Source organism: Anser cygnoides, chromosome 35 (assembly GCF_040182565.1).
Source record: "Anser cygnoides isolate HZ-2024a breed goose chromosome 35, Taihu_goose_T2T_genome, whole genome shotgun sequence".
NCBI classification, from domain to species: Eukaryota; Metazoa; Chordata; class Aves; order Anseriformes; family Anatidae; genus Anser; species Anser cygnoides.
The window spans coordinates 1,348,947-1,370,686 of record NC_089907.1 but is presented as its reverse complement, the minus strand read 5'-3'; the positions used below and the strand labels follow the sequence as shown (position 1 = coordinate 1,370,686).

General features: G+C 55.7%; 1 protein-coding gene and 1 long non-coding RNA gene across 4 annotated transcripts; both read right to left on the bottom strand.

Moving 5' to 3' along the window:
• Window positions 1-704: 704 nt before the first annotated feature.
• Window positions 705-16,307, bottom strand: LOC136788355 (butyrophilin subfamily 3 member A2-like). Of its 3 annotated transcripts, XR_010827180.1 has the most exons (10): window positions 15,651-16,301; window positions 14,896-15,243; window positions 13,972-14,253; window positions 13,738-13,842; window positions 12,707-13,412; window positions 12,581-12,601; window positions 12,466-12,486; window positions 12,351-12,371; window positions 12,220-12,240; window positions 12,036-12,099 (listed from the first exon to the last, which is right to left on the bottom strand). XR_010827180.1 is itself a non-coding variant. In XM_066986780.1 (5 exons), exons 1-5 carry the CDS (start codon window positions 15,985-15,987, stop codon window positions 13,198-13,200), a joined length of 1,287 nt encoding a protein of 428 aa, XP_066842881.1. In that variant the 5' UTR covers window positions 15,988-16,301; the 3' UTR covers window positions 12,250-13,197. The 3 variants fall into 3 exon arrangements, 2 of the variants coding, with proteins under 2 accessions (XP_066842882.1, XP_066842881.1); XM_066986780.1 differs by lacking the exons at window positions 12,036-12,099; window positions 12,220-12,240 and having other exon boundaries at window positions 12,250-13,412; XM_066986781.1 differs by lacking the exons at window positions 12,036-12,099; window positions 12,220-12,240; window positions 12,351-12,371; ... (3 more) ...; window positions 13,738-13,842; window positions 13,972-14,253 and adding an exon at window positions 705-1,750 and having other exon boundaries at window positions 15,651-16,307.
• LOC136788407 (uncharacterized) lies at window positions 5,894-10,117 on the bottom strand. Its single transcript, XR_010827203.1, has 5 exons — window positions 9,155-10,117; window positions 8,455-8,475; window positions 8,324-8,344; window positions 8,016-8,206; window positions 5,894-7,838 (listed from the first exon to the last, which is right to left on the bottom strand). It is a non-coding gene; the product is annotated as an uncharacterized lncRNA (long non-coding RNA).
• Window positions 16,308-21,740: the final 5,433 nt, after the last annotated feature.

The window sequence follows — 21,740 nt, the reverse complement described above, 5'->3', positions numbered from 1 at the left end:
AGGACTCACCCAGCTCTCGGCTCTGTGCCGCTGAAAAGCAAAGGCGGAGGAACAGGAGGTCAGCAGAGCAGCTTGGTTGCTCGGTGGGAACATCTGCAGGGGGTCTGGGCCTTCCCACCAGCCCCACGCTGCAGCCATGCTCCCTGGCTTCCCACCCAAGGCCCCTTGCCTTCTCCCCTGCCTTCGTTGCCCAAGGTAGAGGCCCAACAGGATCCTAAGGCCTTTGGGATCCCCAGGAGAACATTCCCTTCCTCCTCCTACGCACCTCCCTGGGCCAGGGCTCAGCCCTGCTCCAGACCCACGTGGGTCCCTGCAGAACACCTCCCTCCGCTCCATCCCTGCGCTGCCAGCTTACCTTTCTTCAGAAAGAGATAAACACCGAGGCCAGTGGATGCAGCCGGAAGTATGATGACCAGAGCCACCTTACAGGGCCAGGCATTTTGGAAGAAGGGAGCTGAGAAAAGGCACCAGGAAAAGGGCTGCGTTTACATGCCTGCAGGTGGAAAAGCAACACCCAGACTTCTCCCAGCTCAGGACAAGTGCAGGGACCAGGAACACCTCCCCCTAGCTGCGCTATTTGTACCTGTGATGTGCAGGGATGATACCCGCTCCTTCAGGAAGCAGCAGCTCCTGGCTGTGCAGGGCAAGGGCCCCTCCACTCTCCAGGTCATGATGGTGGCACCTTCGATTTCATAGAATCATAGAATGTCTCAGGTTGAAAGGGACATTAAAGATCAGCTGGTTCCAACCCCCCTGCCATAGGCAGGGATGCCACCCACTAGATCATGTTGCCCAGGGCCTCATCCAACCTGGTCTTGAACACCTCCAGGGATGGGGCATCCACAGCCTCTCTGGGCAACTTCTTCCAGTGCCTCACCACCCTCTGAGTGAAGAATTTCCCTTTAACCTCTAATCTGAATCTCCCCTCTTTTAGTTTAAAACTATCCCCCTTTGTTCTCTCACTATCTGATTGGGCAAAAAATGTCTCTCCATCTTTTTTATAAGTCCCTTTTAAGTACTGAAACACCCCAGTGAGGTCACTCCTGAGCCTTGCCTTCTGTAGGCTGAACAGCCCCAGCTCTCTCAGCCTTTCTTCAGAGGAGACGTGCTCCAGCCCCTTGATTATCTTTGTGGCCCTCCTCTGGAACTGCTCTAACAGCCCCACATCCTTCTTGTGCGGGGGGCTCCAGACCTGGACACAGTACTGCAGGTGGGGCCTCACAAGAGCAGAGCAGAGGGGGATAATCACCTCCCTCGACCTGCTGCCACTCCTCTGTTGATGCTGCCCAGGTCTGGTCTGAAAACACGCGCTACCGGCACATGTTAAGCTTTTCGTCCACCAGAACCCCCAAATCTTTCTCTGTAGGGCTGCTCTCAATGATTTCTTTTCCCAGCCTGTACTCATGTCCGAGATTGCTCTGGCCCACATGCAAAACCTTGCACTTGGCCTTGTTGAAACTCATTAGGTTCACGTGGGCCCACTTCTCAAGCCAGTCCAGGACCCTTTGGATGGCATCTCTTTCTTCTGTTGTATCAGCTGCACCACTCAGCTTGGTGTCATCTCCAAAACGCATTTCAAAGAGCCCCTCCTGGTCCTGGGAATGTGTCTGGGAGACCGAGGGCAGATGCTGCCCGCCAGCATCCCTCCACAGCAGCTGCGGCAGTGGGTACCAGCCGGCCGATCGACACAGCACCCAGACACTTCCGGCCTCGTAGCCCCCCAGGGAGAGGTGGGGGTCAGCGCCTGTGGCTGGGGGAAGAGCCCATGGCTGGGTCTTGGCTTGGGGAGGGATTCAGTTCCAAGGCAAAGACCCCATCTGCTCCCATGCCAGACACTGCACAGACCAGCCACAGCCCCAGAAGCTCTCAGACCAGGCGCTCCAAGCACACACCCTAACAAGGATGGGACACAGAAACCCAGGGACACCTGCACCATCTCCTTGAAGCATCATCCCAGCCATGAATCTGACACCACCAGCTTGACCACAGCTTCGTCATAAGCATCAACATCTTGCATGCTCCAGATGTAGTGGCCATCATCAGAGGGTCTCAACCCCGTGATTCACAGATCCAGGCTTCTACTACAGAGACCATCTCTGGCCAACTCTGTCCTCCCGACATATGCCCCCATCTGCTGCCTGTACAGGTCCTCTCCATTGCAGTAGTGGTGCACGGTCTCAGAGATATGGTCCCAGATCCACCTGACCTCCAAGCTGCGAGCATCGCGTCGCGGGGACAAGTGGCAGGGCAGCACGACATCCTGCCCCACGGTGGCAGTGAGAAGCTGGCCTGGTCCCTCCACTCTGAGCTGCGCTGGGCAATGGAGAAGGGCACAGAGAGGTGGTGAGATTTTGCCATCCTAAATTTATGGGCAGTGAGTGACAAAGTGTGAGCTGTGCGAGAGTTGGTGCGTGCTGCATCCCCTGTGTCCCATGGGAAACCACTGGGGAAATGGGAGAGGGAGAGGCAGAACGTGCAGGAGAAGGAGGTGTGCTGGGAGTGGGAGCCCTCTCTGCAGCATTCGGGCAGGTGAAGAAGAGCCAGAAAGGGCAGCCGAGGCAGCGACCGTATTCAGTGAAAGAACCAAAGGGAAAGGGAAACCCAGCTGAGGCTGAGCTGTAGGGCTCGGGTCACCCCTGCCACACCACCACTCCCCTGCCCTATGGCAGCACGTCTGCCAGGCCCAGGGGGGAGAGCCCCCAGCAGCCCCACAGGATCCTACCTGAGCCCATCTGGAGGAGGAGCAGAGTGACGAGGGAAGTCAGGAGGCCCCTGGCATGGCCGGTGAGGCTGGGGCGGCCACAGCCCTAGAGTAGCCCCATCTGTGCCGCAGCGGGAGCAGGAGCTGGGGTCCGGATCTGGAGCAGAAGAAAGAGGGGACCAAGGGGCTGCAGACATCGCAGGCGGATGGGGAAGGAGTCCCCTTGGGCCGGGGCACAAAGAGCCACAGCCAGCAGCACCTTGGGCAGGGCGCAGAGCCTGCGCTTATCACGGTCTGGGGGACACAGCAGGTGGCCCCCAGGGGTTCTTCTCCAAAGGAGGCCCACCAAGAGAGAGGTCTTTGACAGGACCCAGCAGAGCTGCAGGAAGCACAAGTCCACGCCCAACTTCCCCAACCTTTGCCCAGTTCCTGCCTGCAATAACCCTCTGGGAGCAACTTTGCCCCTGGGGCAATGGGAGCAAGTGTCTGTTGAGCTCTGCAGGGCTGGCACCACCATCCCATCGGAACTGGGTGCCCAGTCCACCGCCTTCAGCCAGCACGAGGGGCTTGTCCCCAGCAGGAGCCTCTCCAGACCACCAGGGAATGCCAATGATTGAGCTCACTGTCTGGGAACGGGGACTGCAGTCAGTCCCTGACTCTTCAACTCCACTGCTCCTTCTCAAGTCACTCTGCTCCTGCTGCACGTGGGGTCCCTCCCATGGGATGCCGTCCTTCCCGAACTGATCCTGCGTGGTCCTTACTCAGCCATCTCAGTTGTCTGCCCTCCCTGCTCGCCTTTTTATGCAGGGGGATGGAGAGTTCTTGCGCTCTAAGGAGAACATCCTTAAAGAGTCTCCAGCTCTCCTCAGCTCCCTTGTCCCTAAGGATGATGTTCCAGGGGATCTCATCCACTAGGTCTTGAAATAGCCTGAAGTTTGCTCTTTGGAAGTTCAGGGTCCTGCCTTTGCTCTTTGCCAGGCCCATATTCCTTGAGATCACAAACTCAACCATGGCATGGTCACTGCAGCCCAGATGGCCTCCAATCTTGACCTCTTTAATGAGCTCTTCTGTGTTGGTGAGCACCAGGTCAAGTAACACTTCTCCTCGGGTTGGTTTCTCTAGTATCCGGACCAGGAAATTATCCTCAACGCACTCTAGGAATCTCCTGGATTGCTTAAAGCCTACTGTGTAGTTTTCCCAGCAGACATCCAGGTGGTTGAAGTCCCCCATCAGGATGAGAGCGTGCGAGCACGATGCTTCTTGTAGTTGAAGCAAGAAGGCCTCATCCACAGGCTCCCCTTGATCAGGCAGCCTGTAGTAGACCCCAGTAGAACCGCATTTCTGTGATAGCAATCAGGTCATATTTGTCTAATTTCACCATGGTTTCCAATTCCTCTTGCTTGTTTCCCATGCTGCGGACATTGGTGTAGAGGCATTTCAGCTGGGCTGTTGGTCGTATTGCATTTCTAGAATCCTTCCTGTTGTATTGGGACAGGTCACAAGTGTTTCTCTGCCATTCCTTAGAGTGATGGTGTTCTCAGCTATGCTTTCTTCACTCAGAGGTACATCCCCTTTCCCCACTGCCTCGAGTTTAAAGCCCTCCTGATAAGCCCAGCCAGCTTACTGCCCAGAAGACTCTTGCTCCACCTGGACAGCTGCACCCCATCCGAAGTCAGCATGCCTAGTCCCTCAAAAGCATGTCCAATGTCACAGAACCCAAAACCTTGGGCATGACACCAGCCCCTCAGCCAATCATTCACTTGGCCTGTTCGTCTCCTTCTTCCTGGGTGCCACTCACGAACTGGGAGGACAGAGAACACTGCTTGCACTCCCGATCCCTTCAACATCTTTCCAAGGGACATAAAATCCTTTTTGATATTTCGGCATTTCCTTGTTACAGCTTTGTCTGATCCTACTTGAAAAAGCAGGAAGGGGTGGTAGTCTTTGGGACCCACCAGACTCCGTAGCCTCTTTGTAATATGGTGAATACGGGCCCCAGGCAGGCAGCAAAACCTCTCTGGAGAGATTGTCCGGATGGCAAATGGGAGCCTCGGTGCCTCTCGGAGAGGAGTCTCCAGTGACTAAGACCCTTCGTGCCTTCTTTGTGGCACTGCTTTTGATGCAGATGGGAGACTGAGCCAACTTTGTGTGGTCGGCCTTTTCGAGTTCCCTGTGGTTGATCTTTCTGAGGTCTTTACTAGTTCTCCCAGAGTCTCCTCTCTCCTGCCTTAGAACCTCATGTCTGTTGCATAGCGGCACTTCAGGGGCAGGTGGGAGACTCTCCTCCAGTTCCGATCAGAGACGAGGGTCCACTCTCCTTTTCCTGCGATTCTTCAAATGTGCTTGTTTTGGGCTGCACGCTTGTCTCCCTACCCCTTGCCTGGACTTAAGGCAGGGCTGTTGCTCGGCCCGTGTCAGCGCATAATACCATTTATCAGTCTCCTGCTCAGATTCCCAAATGCTATGCTGCCTGGTGAGCTCCTCTCGTAGTTGAGCCACCTGTTTGAAGAGCTCACCCAGCTGAGGGCACACTTGCACCCATGACATCCACCTCTGCCTTCAGGCCCTAAGGGGACCTCCAGACACTGGAGCTCCCTGGAAGTGAGGGTCTGGGCTGCTCTTCCCATCCTCAGGAGGTCTGTTTGTGGGAGGCATCTACCCAGGGAGGTTGTGGCCCCCCCCATTCGGGTTTCAGCTGCAGACCGGCAAACTTGGCGAGTGGACACCATTTCTTCAGTAGAAGGTCCTTCCCAGAACAGGGATATGACCGACCCTGCTCGACCTCCCCGCTCACCCTGCCTGCAAACACTGCCACGCCATGCCCTGACCTACGCACCGTGCTCCGATCACCGCGCTCCTGGACTCTCGCTCTCCCCAGGGGCTGCCTTTGTACGACATAGAGGGGGCTTCTGGATCTGCCCATGCCTCATCAGCTGGCCTCACGAGGGCTGCTGAGTCCTAGTGGCTCCCTTGGCTGCCTCGAATAGCCTCGATGAAGGAAAACCCCTGCATGTCTCAATCCCCCACTCCGCTGCAGGACCCATCTGCCCCGGAGGCGATCGCCTCGGCTTCCTTTGTAGTGATTTAAAATATTCCCACACTTGGAATTTCCATGTTCAGAAGTTGATTTATTTAATTACAAGGAGTATTAATTATACTTTTACATCTAAATCCATGCTAAATAATTCATGCTTTCATGCACAAAGCCAAATTCATAAATGGAGTTAGGAATGGAAAACTGGAACCCACAAATAGGGTTTGCAAACATGAAGCAAAGGCGTGCCTGAAGTCTGAGTGTCCCCCACCAGCTGCCGCAGGTCAGGGAGGTGTGCGGGGCAGCCTCTGGCCCCACTGCCTGTCATTCCTGCGCTGCTCCTGCAGGACCAAGGAGACGTGAGCCAGGGATGGAGAAATTTCTTCTCAGAAAGAATGGTTAGGCATTGGAACAGGTTGTCCTGGGGGGTGGTGGAGTCACTGTCCCTGGGGGTGTTTAAGGAAAGGTTGGACGTGGTGCTTAGGGACACGGTTTAGTGGGTGATATTGGTGGCAGAGAGGTGGTTGGCCAGATGTGAGAAACAAAGATGTGTTTTTGCAGTAGAAGGTGTTTTTGCAGTGGAAAGTGATACTATCCTTTGCATATTTGGAAGGGATTTTGCAGGCACGACAGTAGCATAGCAGTGATGACCTTAGAGCTTTTTCCAGCTTGAATGATTCTGTGATCTATGGCTGAAGGCTGAGACCACCTGCTGCCTCTGCTTGGAGAACTTCCAAGAGCCGGTGATGCCCCCCTGTGAGCACAGCCTCTGCAGAGCCTGTGTAATGGGAGGCTGGAAGCTCTTTGGGTGCCCCCAGGACAGGGCAATGACCCAGCTGGGACAAGTGGGTCCCAGGCATCAGCTGGGGAACGGGGGGCAGCTGGAGCTTAGGTTCCTCCTGGCTCTGACTCCCATGACAAACACCGAGGAGATGGTCTGCTGCAAGACGCCTTCCCAGGCAGCAAAGCCTCAGGACAGAAAGCACCCAGGAAATGCCGCTGCCAGACTCCATCTTCCTGTGCAAAACTTTATTTGCCACAGTCCTGCTGCTGCTGTGCCTTGGTGTGCTCCTGAGGAGGGAACAAAGAGCCCCCACAGCCTGCTCATGCTCAGCACCAGGCACAGAGCAAAGATCAACCCCAAACTAGGAGGCAAAGGTGGTCTGCAATGGCCGGCAGCACACGGTGACCACATCCCTTGCACTGGGGTCTGCAAGCAGTGCAAGCAGAGGGGAGAGGAGCGTGGAGAGCTGCTGCAGCCTCTGTGCTGCCCACTGGGGCTCAGAGGCAGGGTGAGACCCGTGGGTGCCAGCGGGGCTTGTGCCCCAGCACTGGAGCCCTGTGCAGGGCAGAGCCCAGGGTCTGCAAGGGGCCTGGCCCCTGCTTGCAGCATCCCAGCCCTCCTCCAGCTGCAGGGAGGAGCACAGGGCAGTCCCTGGCCCCACTGCCCCTCATTCCTGTGCTGCTCTTGCAGGACCAAGGAGAGGTGATGCAGGAGTGGGTGGAGAAGGGCAGGAGTCCCCCAGGGCTGGGGACAGGGTCTGGGGCATGCTGTCCCTCAGGCACAGCTGAATTCCCTGTGTCCACAACAGAAACCAGGGGCGGATGGGCTTTTTATTGAAGTTGGCTGCCGTGAACTTAAAGATCTCGACCCCGTTGTCAGCGTTGATAAAAGACACCTGCTGCTGGGTACAGTCCAGACAGACCCAGATCCTCGTGGGGACAGGGGACAGGGACAAGGGGGTGCGAGTAATGTCAGAGATTTCAGTTGCCCTTGTTGGTACCGCACAGCCCAGATCCCTTCTTCAGGAGTCATTTTGTAAAACCCATTCTTGGTCACAGAAGCCCAGGCCACCCCCACACCCCACCAAAAATACTTTTCCAGCTTGCCCTCCACCTCCACCACCCAGCAGTGCCTCCCCTCTTCGAACTCCTCATGGCCCAGCACGCAGCACCAACTGTCAAATCTGTCTAGGCTGTAAGTTGCCCTGCTGCTGTTGCTGTTGCCAGGCTGCTGCTGTTCACTTTGAAATCTTACTCTCCTGTTGTCCTACGACAGGATGAGGTCAGGATGAGCTGTGTGCGGATCCAGGGTCACCTTCACTGCAGGGACAGAAGGAGCCAGGCCATCAGGGGCAGAGCTCAGCCCTGGGCAGACTTTCCCGAGCTCGGGGCCAGAAGCTGCCCAACGGGGCACGAGATGGGGCACCTCTTGGCTCCTGAACATGCCCCAGCAAGGGCAGGAGAAGCACTGCAGAGGGCAACCCAAAGCACACCTACCTCTATTTTGAGGCAGCAGAAACCTTCTCCATGCTGGAAGGAGAGGGGAGAGCTGGTCACAGCCCACGGCCAGTGCCCAGTGGATGTGGGCAAGGTGAGGGGCCCAGCTGCCCACACTCCTCTGCACATCGCCTTGGCGTTCCCTGGGGCCCAAGCACAGGTACACTCACCCAGCTCTGCAGAGTGTTTCTCTGAAAATGAAACCAAAATAAATGCCTGATCAGAGGGAAGAGCTGCTCAGCCCATGGCTGCTTTCAGCTGGGCAGGTGGAAGACACCACTTTCCCTTAGTTAGGGAGGGAGACTCACCAAGCATTGCACATTCATTCGCTGGAAAAGAAAGAGAAAAGGAAAACATGATCAGAGGGCATAGTTTCTGATCCCATAGCTCTCACTATGACATTTTTTATATTTTTTTTCTGTTTTGAGAGTGGACTTACCCAGGTCTGCAGCTTGTTTCTCTGGAAAACAAAAGGAAAAGGAATTAATGGTCAGAGGGAGCAACTTGTCATCCCTTGCAAAAACCCAAATTCCTGTTCTCTCTGGAGTGAGAAAACACTGCCTTCCTCTCAAACAGAGAAAAGAATAATAGTCAGCAAAGCGCAATTTTGTGGAAAAAGCGTGTTAGTGACAACTTTGCAGCTTTCAACACTGTGCAACACAATACTAATGGAAGTGAATGGGGATGGGTAGAATGGGAACTGAGCACCTTGCTCAGGGATTCAGAAGGACCAGACTAACAGGGAGCAAGAACCACGTTTGAGCAAGTCTCGTGCACATGGCGCAGTAAGCACAGACACTTGTGCAGCTCTCTGCACCGTGCCACCAAAACGCAAGTGGAAGTGAATGGGGACGGGTGGAGGACGTCCCTGTTCCAGAAGCATCAGTGCAGAGCAGGGCAGCCCCACAGCTCGCTCTCCGTCCCCACCTTGATCCCCGTTCCTTTCAGCCATCCCGGCCGTGTCCCGTGCCCAGGGCAGCCCCAGCCACAGCACTCCCCACTCCCCTGTCAGGCTCCAGCTGCTCCTCCAGTACCCCCGAGCCACCAGCACACAAGCCCCCACAGCACACCCAGACCAGTCCCTCCCGCAGGGACACCACTTCCCCAGGGAGCTGGGGGCAGGGACTGCAAGGACTCACCCCGCTCTCGGCTCTGTGCCACTGAAAAGCAAAGGCAGAGGAACAGGAGGTCAGCAGAGCAGCTTGGTTGCTCGGTGGGAACATCTGCAGGGGCTCTGGGCCTTCCCACCAGCCCCACGCTGCAGCCATGCTCCCTGGCCTCCCACCCAAGGCCCCTTGCCTTCTCCCCTGCCTTCGTTGCCCAAGGCAGAGGCCCAAGAGGATCCTAAGGCCTTTGGGATCCCCAGGAGAACATTCCCTTCCTTCTCCTACGCACCTCCCTGGGCCAGGGCTCAGCCCCGCTCCAGACCCACGCGGGTCCCTGCAGAACACCTCCCTCCGCTCCATCCCTGCGCTGCCAGCTTACCTTTCTTTCGAAAGAGATAAACACTGAGGCCAATGGACACAGCCAAAAGCACGAGGACCAGAGCCAGAACCACTATCAAGGGCTGGGCATTGAGGAAAAAGGGAGCTGAGAAAAGGCATCAGAAAAAAGGCTGTGTTTACATGAATGGGAGTAGGAAAGACCCAGACTTCTCCAGGCTCAGGACAAGCGCAGGGGCCAGGAACACCTCACCCTGGCTACACTATTTGTACCTGCAGCACACGGTGACCACATCCCTTGCACTGGGGTCTGCAAGCAGTGCAAGTAGAGGGGAGAGGAGCGTGGAGAGCTGCTGCAGCCCCTGTGCTGCCCACTGGGGCTCAGAGGCAGGTTGAGACCCATGGGTGCCAGCAGGGCTTGTACCCCAGTACAAGAGCCCTGTGCAGGGCAAAGCCTAAAGCACCAGAACTCCCCGAGCTCCGTTTTGTTTGAGGTTCCCACAGACCCAGTCCTTTCCTCTGCTTTTCCCTCTGCTTCATGGGATGGATTCCACAGCATCCTGCCTCCCCCAAGCCCTCTCAGAGCATCCAACTCAGAAAGCATCCCAGTTCTAGAGCATCCCAGTCCCAGAGCGTACCAACCCTGGAGCATCCTGGTCCTGGAGCATCCAACCACTAGAGCATCCTTGCTGCCCCCCCACAGTAGCCATGCTCCAGCTCAAATCCAGCTCACACTGGACTGTTTTGCCATGCCAGGTGAAGATGCCCATTCTTTTTGGAGGAAGCAGCTTCCTTCATAGTGATTTAAAATGTTCTCACGCTTGGAATTTCCATGTTCAGAAGTTGATTTATTTATTTACAAGGAGTATTACTAATTCTTTTACATCCAAACCTGTGCTAAATAATTCATGTTTTCATGCACAAAGCGAAATTCGTCAATGGAGTTAGGAGTGGAAAACTGGAGCCCACAAATGGGGTTCCCGAACATGAAGCAAAGGCATGCCTGAAGTCTGAGTGCCCCCCCACCGGCTGCTGCAGGTTTCAGCATGCAGGGAGGAACACGGGGCAGTCCCTGGCCCCACTGCCCGTCATTCCTGTGCTGCTCCTGCATGACCAGGGAGAGGTGATGCAGGAGTGGCTGGAGAAGGACAGGAGTCCCCCAGGCCTGGGGACAGGGTCTACAGGGTGCTGTTCCTCAGGCATAGCTGGAAATTTGTCCCCAGCCACAACCAGGGGTGGATGTTCTCCCCTTTCAAGGAGGCTGCTGTGAAAGTGAAGATCTTGACCCAATTGTCAGGGTTGATAAAAGACACCTGCCCCTGGGTACAGTCCAGACAGACCCAGATCCACGTGGGGACAGGGGACACAGACAAGGGGGTGGGAGGAGATGTGAGAGACATGAACTGCCCCTCATTGTACTGCACAGCCCAGATCCCTTCTTCAGGGCTCATGTTGATCTCCCCCTTCCTCTTCACCGATGCCCTGGCCACCCCCACAGCCCATGAATGATGCTTTTCCCTCTCCCCCACCACCTCCACCAACCAGCAGTGCCTGCCCTCTCTGAACTCCTCACGGCCCAGCACACAGCACCAATAGTCAAATCTCTCTGGGGTGTTGTGCACCTTCTGCCATTCACTTTCCCATCTCACGCTCCTGTAGTCCTGAGACAGGACAAGCAGGGGATGAGCCGTGCGCGGATCCAGGGTCACCTTCACTGCAGGGACAGAAGGAGCCAGGCCATCAGGGGCAGAGCTCAGCCCTGGGCAGGCTTTCCCCAGCTCGGGGCCAGGAGCTGCCCCACGGGGCAGGAGATGGGGCACCTCTTGGCTCCTGAACATGCCCCAGCAAGGGCAGGAGAAGCACTGCAGAGGACAACCCAGTGCACACCTACCTCTATTTTGAGGTATTAGAAACTTTCTCCATGCTGGAATGAGAGGGGAGAGCTGGTCACAGCCCATGGCTGGTGCCCAGTGGGTGTGGGCAGGGTGAGGGTCCAGCCCTGGGCTGCTCTGTCCCAGCTGCCCACCCTCCCCTGCACGTCTCATCCCATAGCTCCCACTGGCAGACAGGAAATTAGTTCAGTCTGGAGATGGACACTCACCCAGCTCTGCAGACAGTTCCGCTGGAAAAGAAAGGCAAAAAAAATGCATGATCAGAGGGGACAGCTTCTCATCACAAGCCTGCTCCCATGGCTATGCCACCAAAGTTTTTGTTCTAGGAAGTGCTCCCAAAGGGAGGGACCAGACTAATAGTGAGTGAAGTTCAGCTGTGAGCATGGCTTGTGCAAGGAGAACAATCAGGATAGAAACATGTGAAGGTTTTAGTACTATGCCACCAAAGAGCAAACGGGAGTGAAGAGGGCATGGGTGGAGGATGTCCCTGTCCTGGAAGCGTCAGTGCAGAATGGGGCAGACCCAAAGCTCGCTCCCTGTCCCCACCTTGATCCCCGTTCCTTTCAGCCATCCCGGCCGTGTCCCGTGCCCAGGGAAGCCCCAGCCCCAGCACTCCCCACTCCCCCATCAGGATGAGGGGCCAGCTCTGGGCTGCTCTGTCCCAGCTGCCCACCCTCCCCTGCACGTTGCCTTGGTGTTGCCCTGGGGCCCAAGCGTGGGGACACTCACCCAGCTCTGCAGCTTGTTCCTCTGAAGAGAAAAAAAAAAAAAAAAAAGAGGGGGAGAGAAAAGCAATGCCTGGTGAGAGGAGAGAGCTTCTCATTCCATCGCTGGACCCTAAACTGCTTTGCTGTGGTGCAGGATACTCACCGAGTTCTCTATCTCTTCTCACTGAAAAAAAAAAAAAAGCAAACAAAATGCATGATAGAAAGGGACATCTTGCCATCCCATAATTCTCACTGATAAAAGCCAAATTCCTTCATTTTGTAAGGGTCACTCACCCAACTCTGCAGCTAGGTCCTCTGCAAAAGAAATCAAAAATACTTGGTGAGAGAGTACAGATTCTCATTACATGATGAGAACCCATTTTCTTTGGGTTTGGGGAAAGAGACTCACTCAGTCTTGTAGATTGCTCTGCTGCAAATGAGAGGAAAAATGGCATGATGAGATGGAACAGCTTCTCATCCCATTGCGACACCCCAAATCCCTTCAGATTTTGATGGAAACTTACCAGCATTTCCAGAGTACTCATCTGGAAAAGAAAGAGAAAATCCCTGAAGTGCTCTGTCCCAGCTGCCCACCCTCCCCTAAACATCTCCTTGGCCTTGCCTTGGGGCCCAAGCACATGGACACTCACCCTGCTCTGCAGCTTGTTCCGCTGGAAAAGGAAAGCAAAAGCAAAGCAGGATAAGAAGGGAGAACTTCTAATCTGATTGCTGCTTATGGGAAGACTTCGGATTTATGAATGCAGACTTACCTAGCTTTGCACCTTTATTCAATAGAAAAGAAAAAAAAAAGTCAATGTGTGATCAGAAGGCAGTGCTTCTCATTCCATGGCTACTCCCATAGCTAGACCCTCAATTATTTTTCTGAAGTGAGTGGAAACAGAGCACCTTCCTCCAAGTTTGGGAGGGACTGGACTAACATGGAACAAAAACGAGCTTTGTGCAAGGCTCATGCACGTGGCGCAGTAAGGACAGACACTTGTGCAGCTCTCTGCACTGTGTCACCAAAACAAAGTGGAAGTGAATGGAGATGGGTGGAGGACGTCCCTGTCCCAGAAGCATCAGTGCAGAGCGGGGCAGCCCCGCAGCTCGCTCCCTGTCCCCACCTTGATCCCCGTTCCTTTCAGCCATCCTGGCCGTGTCCCGTGCCCAGGGCAGCCCCAGCCCCAGCACTCCCCACTCCCCCATCAGGCTCCAGCTGCTCCTCCAGCACCCCCGAGCCACCAGCACACAAGCCCCCACAGCCCACCCAGCCCAGTCCCTCCCAAAGGGACACCACTTCCCCAGGGGCTGGGGGCAGGGACTGCAAGGACTCACCCAGCTCTCGGCTCTGTGCCACTGAAAAGCAAAGGCAGAGGAACAGGAGGTCAGCAGAGCAGCTTGGTTGCTCGGTGGGAACATCTGCAGGGGGTCTGGGCCTTCCCACCAGCCCCACGCTGCACCCATGCTCCCTGGCCTCCCACCCAAGGCCCCTTGCCTTCTCCCCTGCCTTCGTTGCCCAAGGCAGAGGCCCAAGAGGATCCTAAGGCCTTTGGGATCCCCAGGAGAACATTCCCTTCCTCCTCCTACGCACCTCCCTGGGCCAGGGCTCAGCCCCGCTCCAGACCCACGCGGGTCCCTGCAGAACACCTCCCTCCGCTCCATCCCTGCGCTGCCAGCTTACCTTTCTTTCGAAAGAGATAAACACCGAGGCCAATGGACACAGCCAAAAGCACGAGGACCAGAACCAGAACCACTATGAAGGGCTGGGCGTTGAGGAAGAAGGGAGCTGAGAAAAGGCACAAGGAAAAGGGCTGCGTTTACATGCCTGTGGATGGAAAAGCAAGACCCAGACTTCTCCCGGTTCAGGACAAGTGCAGGGGCCAGGAACACCTCACCCTGGCTGTGCTATTTGTACCTGCGATGTTCAGGGACGATTCCCGCTCCTGCTGGAGGCGGCTGCTCCTGACCACACAGGACAAGGGCCCCTCCACGCTCCTGGTCACGATGACGGCACCTTTGATCTCAAAGAGCCCCTCCTGGTCCTGGGAATGTGTCTGGGAGACCGAGGGCAGATGCTGCCCGCGAGCATCCCTCCACAGCAGCTGCGGCAGCGGGTACCAGCCGGCCGATCGACACAGCACGCGGACGCCTCCAGCCTCGTAGCCCACCAGGGAGAGGTGGGGGTCTGTGCCTGTAGCTGGGGGAAGAGACCGCGGCTGAGGCTTGACTTGGGGACGGATTCAGTTCCAGGGCAAAGACCCCATCTGCTCCCATGTCAGACACAGCACAGACCAGCCACAACCCCAGAGGCCCTGGGACTGGGCAATCCACGTACCCACCCTACACCCCCAAACCACTCTGACCTGTGCCAGAACCAGACAGCAGGGCTGCACAATGCCAGTAGCCCCAAATCACCCATAAAACCCAGGTGCCGAGCTTCAGCACCTTCAGGCAGCGTCTCTGCACCGAGTTGTGCTAGTTCAAGAAGCCCTGAGACTTCCAGACAATGTCTCAGGTCTCCCCCAGCAGAAAAAGCAAACCCCAAAAAGGTCCAGCTCCTCAGAGGTCTCTTCCCTGCTTCAGATGTGGTGTTTGTTCCCATGGTAGGCACAGCTGAAGGAGCTGCTCAGCAGCCTGTACCCACTGCCCTTAAAGCATCATAGGGATGGCCTGCGCAGATACCAGTGAAAGCTAACAACTGCATCCTGTCTATGGACCTCTCTTCCCAAATACTACCTCCAGTTCAATGTCCATGTTCCATGGTGTTCAATAGCTGAGACAGGAAAAAGAAACATAAATTCTCCCTTGGAATTCCTGGTGTATTACCTCAGCCACTAACCTGACACCTCCAGATCCACCGTTGCTTCGTCATAAGCATCAGCATTTTTCACAGTGCAGAAGTACTGCCCATCATCCGAGGGTCTCAACGCTGTGATTCGCAAGTCCAGGCTTCCAGCAGAGAGACCATCTCTGGCCAACTCTGTCCTCCCAGCATATGCCCCCATCTGCTCCCCGTACAGGTCCTCCCCTTTGCGGTAGTGGTGCACCGTCTCAGAGAACTGGTCCCGGATCCACCTAACATCCAAGGTGCGAGCATCCTTGCGAGGGGACAAGTGGCAGGGCAGCACGACATCCTGCCCCACGGTGGCAGTGACAGCTTGGCCTGGTCCCTCCACTCTGAGCTGAGCTGGGCAATGGAGAAGGGCACAGAGAGGCGGTGAGATTTTGTCATTGTAAATTTATGGGCAGTGAGTGACAAAGGGCGAGCTGTGTGTGAGTTGGTGCATGCTGCATCCCCCGTGTCCCATGGAAAACCACTGGGGAAATGGGAGAGGGAGAGGGAGGACGTGCAGGAGAAGGAGGTGTGCTGGGAGTGGGAGCCCTCTCTGTAGCATTCAGGCAGGTGAAGAAGAGCCAGAAAGGGCAGCCGAGGCAGCGCCCGTATTGCATGAAAGAACCAAAGGGAAAGTGAAACCCAACTGGGCCGAGCTGTGGGCTCGGGTCTCCCCTTTCCCACAGCGTCTCCCCTGCCCTATGGCAGCACGTCTGCCAGGCCCAGGGGGGAGATCCCCCAGCAGCCCCGCAGGATCCTACCTGAACCCAGCTGGAGGAGGAGCAGAGTGACGAGGGAAGTCAGGAGGCCCCAGGCATGGCCGGTGAGGCTGGGGCGGCCACAGCCCCAGGGGAGCCCCATCTGTGCTGCAGCGGGAGCAGGAGCTGGGGTCTGGACCTGGAACAGAAGACAGAGGGGACCGAGGGGCTGCAGGCACTGCAGGCGGATGGGGAAGGAGTCCCCTTGGGCCCGGGCACAAGGAGCCACAGCCAGCAGCACCTTGGGCAGGGCGCAGAGCCTGTGCTTATCACGGGCTGGGGGACACAGCAGGCGGTCCCCAGGGGTTCTTCTCCAAGGGAGCCCCACCAAGATAGACATCCCTCACCACACCCAGCAGAACTGCAGAACCTAGAATACTACACCCAGCTTCCCCAGCCTTTGCCCAGTTCCTTGCTGCAATAACCCTCTTGGAAGAGCTCTGCCCTGGGGTAGTAGGGGACAGGTAGGGGACAGGTGCCTGTTGAGCTCTGCAGGGCTGGCACCACCATCCCATCGCAGCTGGGTGCCCAGCCCAGGGCCTTCAGTGGGCACAAGGGGCTTGTCCCCATCAGGGGCATCTCCAGACCACCAGGGAAAGTCAGTGTCTGAGCTTGTTCATCTCCACCCATCCAAGACAGACTCAAACACTGAGGACTTGGACAATGCAGAGGTGCATAATGTCACCTTGAGAACTCTCCAAATTCTATCCTAAGGGTCTTTGGTCTTGGAATTTAAGGTGTCAGACGTTGCCCCAGTTTCCAAGAAGGGCAGCAAAGAAGACCCTGGGAATTATAGGCCTGCCAGTCTCATGGCAATGCCTGGTAAAGTTACAGAGATTGCTCTGGAAGTGAGTGAAAAATAGCTGAGGAACAGTGAGGTCACTGGTCACAGCACACATGGATTCACGAGGGGAAAGTCCTGTTCAACAAACTTAATTTCCTTTTTATGACAAGGTCACCCACCTAGTTGACCAAGGGGAGCCAGATGAGGTGATCTTTTTGGATTTCACTAAAGATTTCAGCGTGGTTTCTGACCATATCCATCTGGATCAAATGTCCAGCACAGACCCAGACAAATGCACAATACGATGGGTGAACAATTGGCTGATGAGTCAGGCTCCGAGGGTCCTGGTAAACGGGGCAATATCAGTCTGGTGGCCAGTCATGAGTGGGGCTCTGCAGGGCTCCATTTTGGGGTCAGGTCTCTTCAGTGGTCACATAAATGACCTGGATGTGGGACAGGAAGGAAACCTGAGTGAGTTTGTGGCTGACACTGAACGGGCAGGAGCTGCTGACTCCGTTGAAAGTGGAGAGGCCTTGCAGAGGGATCTGGCCAAAGGGGAGAGCTGGGCAGCCACCGCCTGTGGGAAGTTTAACAAGAGCAAGTGCCGGGCCCTGTCCCTGGGCAGGAGCAGCCCCGGCTGTACGTACAGCGTGGGGGGCGAGAGGCTGGAGAGCAGCCCCCAGAACGGGGGGGACCAAGGGGCTGCAGACATTGCAGGCGGATGGGGAAGGAGTCCCCTTGGGCCGGGGCACAAAGAGCCACAGCCAGCAGCGCCTTGGGCAGGGCGCAGAGCCTGCGCTTATCACGGTCTGGGGGACACAGCAGGTGGCCCCCAGGGGTTCTTCTCCAAAGGAGGCCCACCAAGAGAGAGGTCTTTGACAGGACCCAGCAGAGCTGCAGGAAGCACAAGTCCACGCCCAACTTCCCCAACCTTTGCCCAGTTCCTGCCTGCAATAACCCTCTGGCAACCCTCTGGTTGTGTGGGCAAAGAGCAAGCCCCACTCCTGGCTCTAGTAAAGCAGTCATGGCAGAAGGTCAGCTCACATTGGCAGGGATCTTCTTCTAGAGCTTAGATGGATAATAAACCTTTACCCTCTGGAATCGAGTTCAGGCAATATGAGAGGACTACAGAGATGCTGTTAGCCTTTTTAAGAAGAAAATTCATATGGTCAAAGCTCAATTCATGTTGAACCTGGACAGTACTGTGGGGGACATTAAAGAGGATTTAAAAAATATTTTAACTGCAAAGGTAGGACCAGAGAAAACATTGGTCCATTAATTTATGGGGATGTTGTACTCACAAACAGGGACATCAACATCACAGAGATGTTTAATGCTTTCTTTGCCTTTGTCTCCAAAGCTGACGATGGGCACTGGGTCACGAGGTGCCCTGTGTTGGGGTGTCATGGTTGTGGGAATGATATACTCCCAGCCAACCCTGAATTTGTGGGGGGACGTGGATGCATACAAGACTATAGGGCCTTATGGGATTCATCCCAGAGTACTCAGGGAACTGGCTGATGTCATCAGGAAATCTCTACAAATTATTTTTGAAACATCCTGTGGTGGTTTTACTGTGCTAGGCAGCTAAACACCACAACCGCTCTCTCACTCCCCCTCCTTAGATGAGGAGGGGAAGAAGTAAAGGAAAGAACAACTCATGGGTTGAGATAAGGGTGATTTAATTAAAGGGAAGAAAAAAAATAATTAAGGAAAGATTACTATTAATTAAACAATTTAACTAAACAATTTAACTAAACAATTGACAATTTACCTAAAGGGGAAAAAAAAAAGGAAAGGGGAAAAGGGAGGGGGAAAGGGAAAACTAAACAAAACAAGTAAAGGCTATGTGGAAGTGCAGAGGAAAGAAATTACTCTCTACTTCCCACAAATGAGCGATGCTTGACCACGTCCTTGAAGCTGGGCCTCAACACACGTAGCCGGTGTTCGGGAGGAGGACTGACATTTTCACAACGAGAGCCCACCCCTCCCCTCTTCCTCCTTTTTCCACCTTTTATTGCTGAGTGTGACATCATATGGTATGGAATATCCCTTTGGTTGGTTTAGGTCAGCTGCCCTGGTGACGTTTCTTTTCTCATATCTTTGCCCACCCCTAGGAGGGTTAGAGAGACTCCTGATGCTGTGCCAGCACTGCTCAGCAGCAGACACACTGGTGTGATACCATTGCTGTCTTAGCTACGAGTGCAGAGCACAGCCCTGTATGGGCTGCTGCAGGGAAAGTTAACATCCCAGCCCGACCCAGTACACATCCTTGGGAATATGGAGAGGTCCCAGTGACTGGAAGCTGTCAAATATTGCCCCAGTTTCCAAGGGCAGCAAAGAAGACCCTGGGAATTACAGGCCTGTCAGTCTCATGGCAGCGCCTGGTAAAGTTACGGAGATTGCTCTGGAAGTGAGTGAAAGACACCCGAGGGATAATGCGGTTACTAGTCACAGCACACACGGATTCACGAGGGGAAAATCCTGTTCAATTAACATAATTTCCTTTTTATGACAAGGTCACCCACCTAGTTGACCAAGGGGAGCCAGTCGATATGATCTTCTTGGACTTCAGTAATGATTTCAACATGGTTTCTGACCATATCCATCTGGACCAAATGTCCAGCACAGACCCAGACAAATGCACAATACGATGGGTGAACAATTGGCTGATGGGTCAGGCTCTGATCGTTCAGCTAAACAGGAGCAATATCAGACTGGCAGCCAGTCATGAGTGGGGCTCTGCAGGGCTCCATTTTGGGGCCAGGTCTCTTCAGTGGTCCCATAAATGACCTTGATGCGGGACAGGAAGGAAACCTGAGTGAGTTTGTGGCTGACACTGAACTTGGAGGAGCTGCTGACTCTGTCGAAGGCGGAGAGACCTTGCAGAGGGATCTGGCCAAAGGGGAGAGCTGGGCAGCCACCACCTGCGGGAAGTTTAACAAGAGCAAGTGCTGGGCCCTGTCCCTGGGCAGGGGCAGCCCCGGCTGTACGTACAGGGTTGGGGGCGAGAGGCTGGAGAGCAGCCCCCAGAACGGGAGCTGGGGGTTGTGGCCGATGGCAAGTTGGGTGTGAGCCAGCAGCGGGCCCTGGCAGCCCAAAGGGCCAAGGGTGCCCTGGGGTGCCTCAAGCACGGCACTGCTGGCCGGCCGAGGGAAGGGATCGTTCCGCTCTGCTCGGCCTGCTGCGTGGGCACCACAGCATACGAAGGGCGTGAAACTGTGCGAGAGCCTCCAAGGGAGGGCTACGAGGACGGCGAAGGCTCTGCAGGGCAAGGCGTGTGAGGAGCGGCTGAAGGCGCTTGGCTTGTTGAGCCCAGAGCAGAGGAGACGCAGGGGAGGCCTCGCGGCGGCCCACAGCTTCCTGATGAGGGGAGCGGAGGGGCAGGTGCTGGTCTCTGCTCTCTGTGGCCAGCGACAGGGCCCGAGGGGACGGCATGGATCTGCCACAGGGCTTGTAGCCATCCATCACAGTACTCCAGTCGTGGGAGTGTTCCCACCAGGTTTCAGTTATGGCAACTAGGTCAGTTAGCTTGTCGCACAATCGCTTCCAGGTCCTCCTGTTTTTTGCCCATGCTGCGTGTATTGGTGTAGATGCACTTCACATGTGACATCTGCCTCACCCCCAGCTTCAGCATTGTACCCTAGGCACTTCTCTGGTGAGCCCTGTTTTATCCCCTTCCCCCATCATAGCTAGTTTAAAGCTCTCTCGATAAGTCCTGTTAGCTCCTGTGCAAGGATTCGTTTTCCCCTTTGAGACAGGTGAGTTCCATCCATCAACAACAGGTCAGGGGTCGAGTAAACTGCCCCATGGCCAAAGAACCCAAAGTTCCTGTCTCGACACCACTTCTCAGCCAATTATTCATTGCCTGTGTTTTCCTAGACCGCTCTGTGTCCTTCACTCACTCTCCCCCCAGAAGGTATAGAACAAAACGCCACTTGTGCTCCTTGAACTATTCGCCCTAAACCCCTGAAATCTCTTTTCATAGTTCACAGGCTTCTCTGAGCGATTTCATCACTGCCTGCCTGAACTATGAGTAATGGGTAGTAATCAGTGGGGTCAACCAGCTCCGGGATTTTTCTGGTTATGTCCCTGACCCGAGCCTCAGATAGGCAGCACACTTCCCTATGGCTCGGGTCTGGTCTGCAAATGGTGCCCTCTGTTCCTTTGAGGAGGGAGTCGCCTACGACAACCACCCTTCTTTCTGTCCTGGCAGAGGCAGTCTGAATGCGTGGTGTCGACTGCCTCATCCTTGGTAACCTCTTTGGGGAACCTTCCCATGCCTCCCCACTTACCTCCCCTTCGATGTCCAACGCTAAAAACCTACTGCTTAGGGGGACCTGGAGACACGAGGTAGGCAGAGGGGGGGGTTCGCCCACAATGCCAAGCAGGGACCCTCTCCCAACCCTCTCCATCCCTCAGGTCCCACTCCTCTGCCCAACAGGGGAAGGCAGGGTGTCCACCACCAATTGTGGGGTATCTCCCTGGAGCCTTTCCCTCTGGCACACCAGGGAGCTACTCCACCAGTCAATCTCCTGCTCACGGTCCCTGATGGCCCTCAGTCTCTCAACCTCCTCTTTCAGCTCTGCCACCACGCTGACCAGATCTCCCACCTGCTCACACCTCACGCAGGTGCAATACCTGCCACCCCACCCTCCCCCCCGGCAGCTGCAGGCTTTGGCACTCCCTGCAGCCAGAGACCTGTACAGCCACGGTTCTGGACAGACCCTCCCTTTGGGTCACCACAGCCTTTTTGGGGCAAGCTCTCTGCCTGGTGTAGAACATGGCAAAAAACACGGTCACAGAGACTGCCAGCAGACAGGATGGACTCGCAAGCGAGGAGGGGCAGAACTCCTGTGCCCTGCTGCAGGAGCTCCCACACCCACCACTGCAGCACGCTGTGGGTAGTTCTCACCCACTGGTCGCCCCTCCCCATGACTGGTGGGCACCAGGTGTCCCTGCCCTCCTGAAGGCTGATTCTAAGCACAGGGCCTGGGCACAGTCGCCATTGCGACTGTCAGCCTCTCTCGCCAGAGCTGGTGGGTGCGGCCCGGTCGTCCTGCTGTCCCAGCCACCCCTGGCAAAGCCAGGGCCCGAGAACCCCCTGAACTCCTGGTCAGGCACTGCGGCCGTGGCTGCACCAGCTCCGAGGCAGCCGACCTCGACGACTGTAGAGGGATGGTTGGACCAGATGACCTTAGAGGTCTTTTCCAACTTGAATGATTCTGTAATCTATGGCTGAAGGCTGAGGCCACCTGCTGCCTCTGCCTGGAGGACTTCCAAGAGCCGGTGATGCCTCCTGTGGGCAC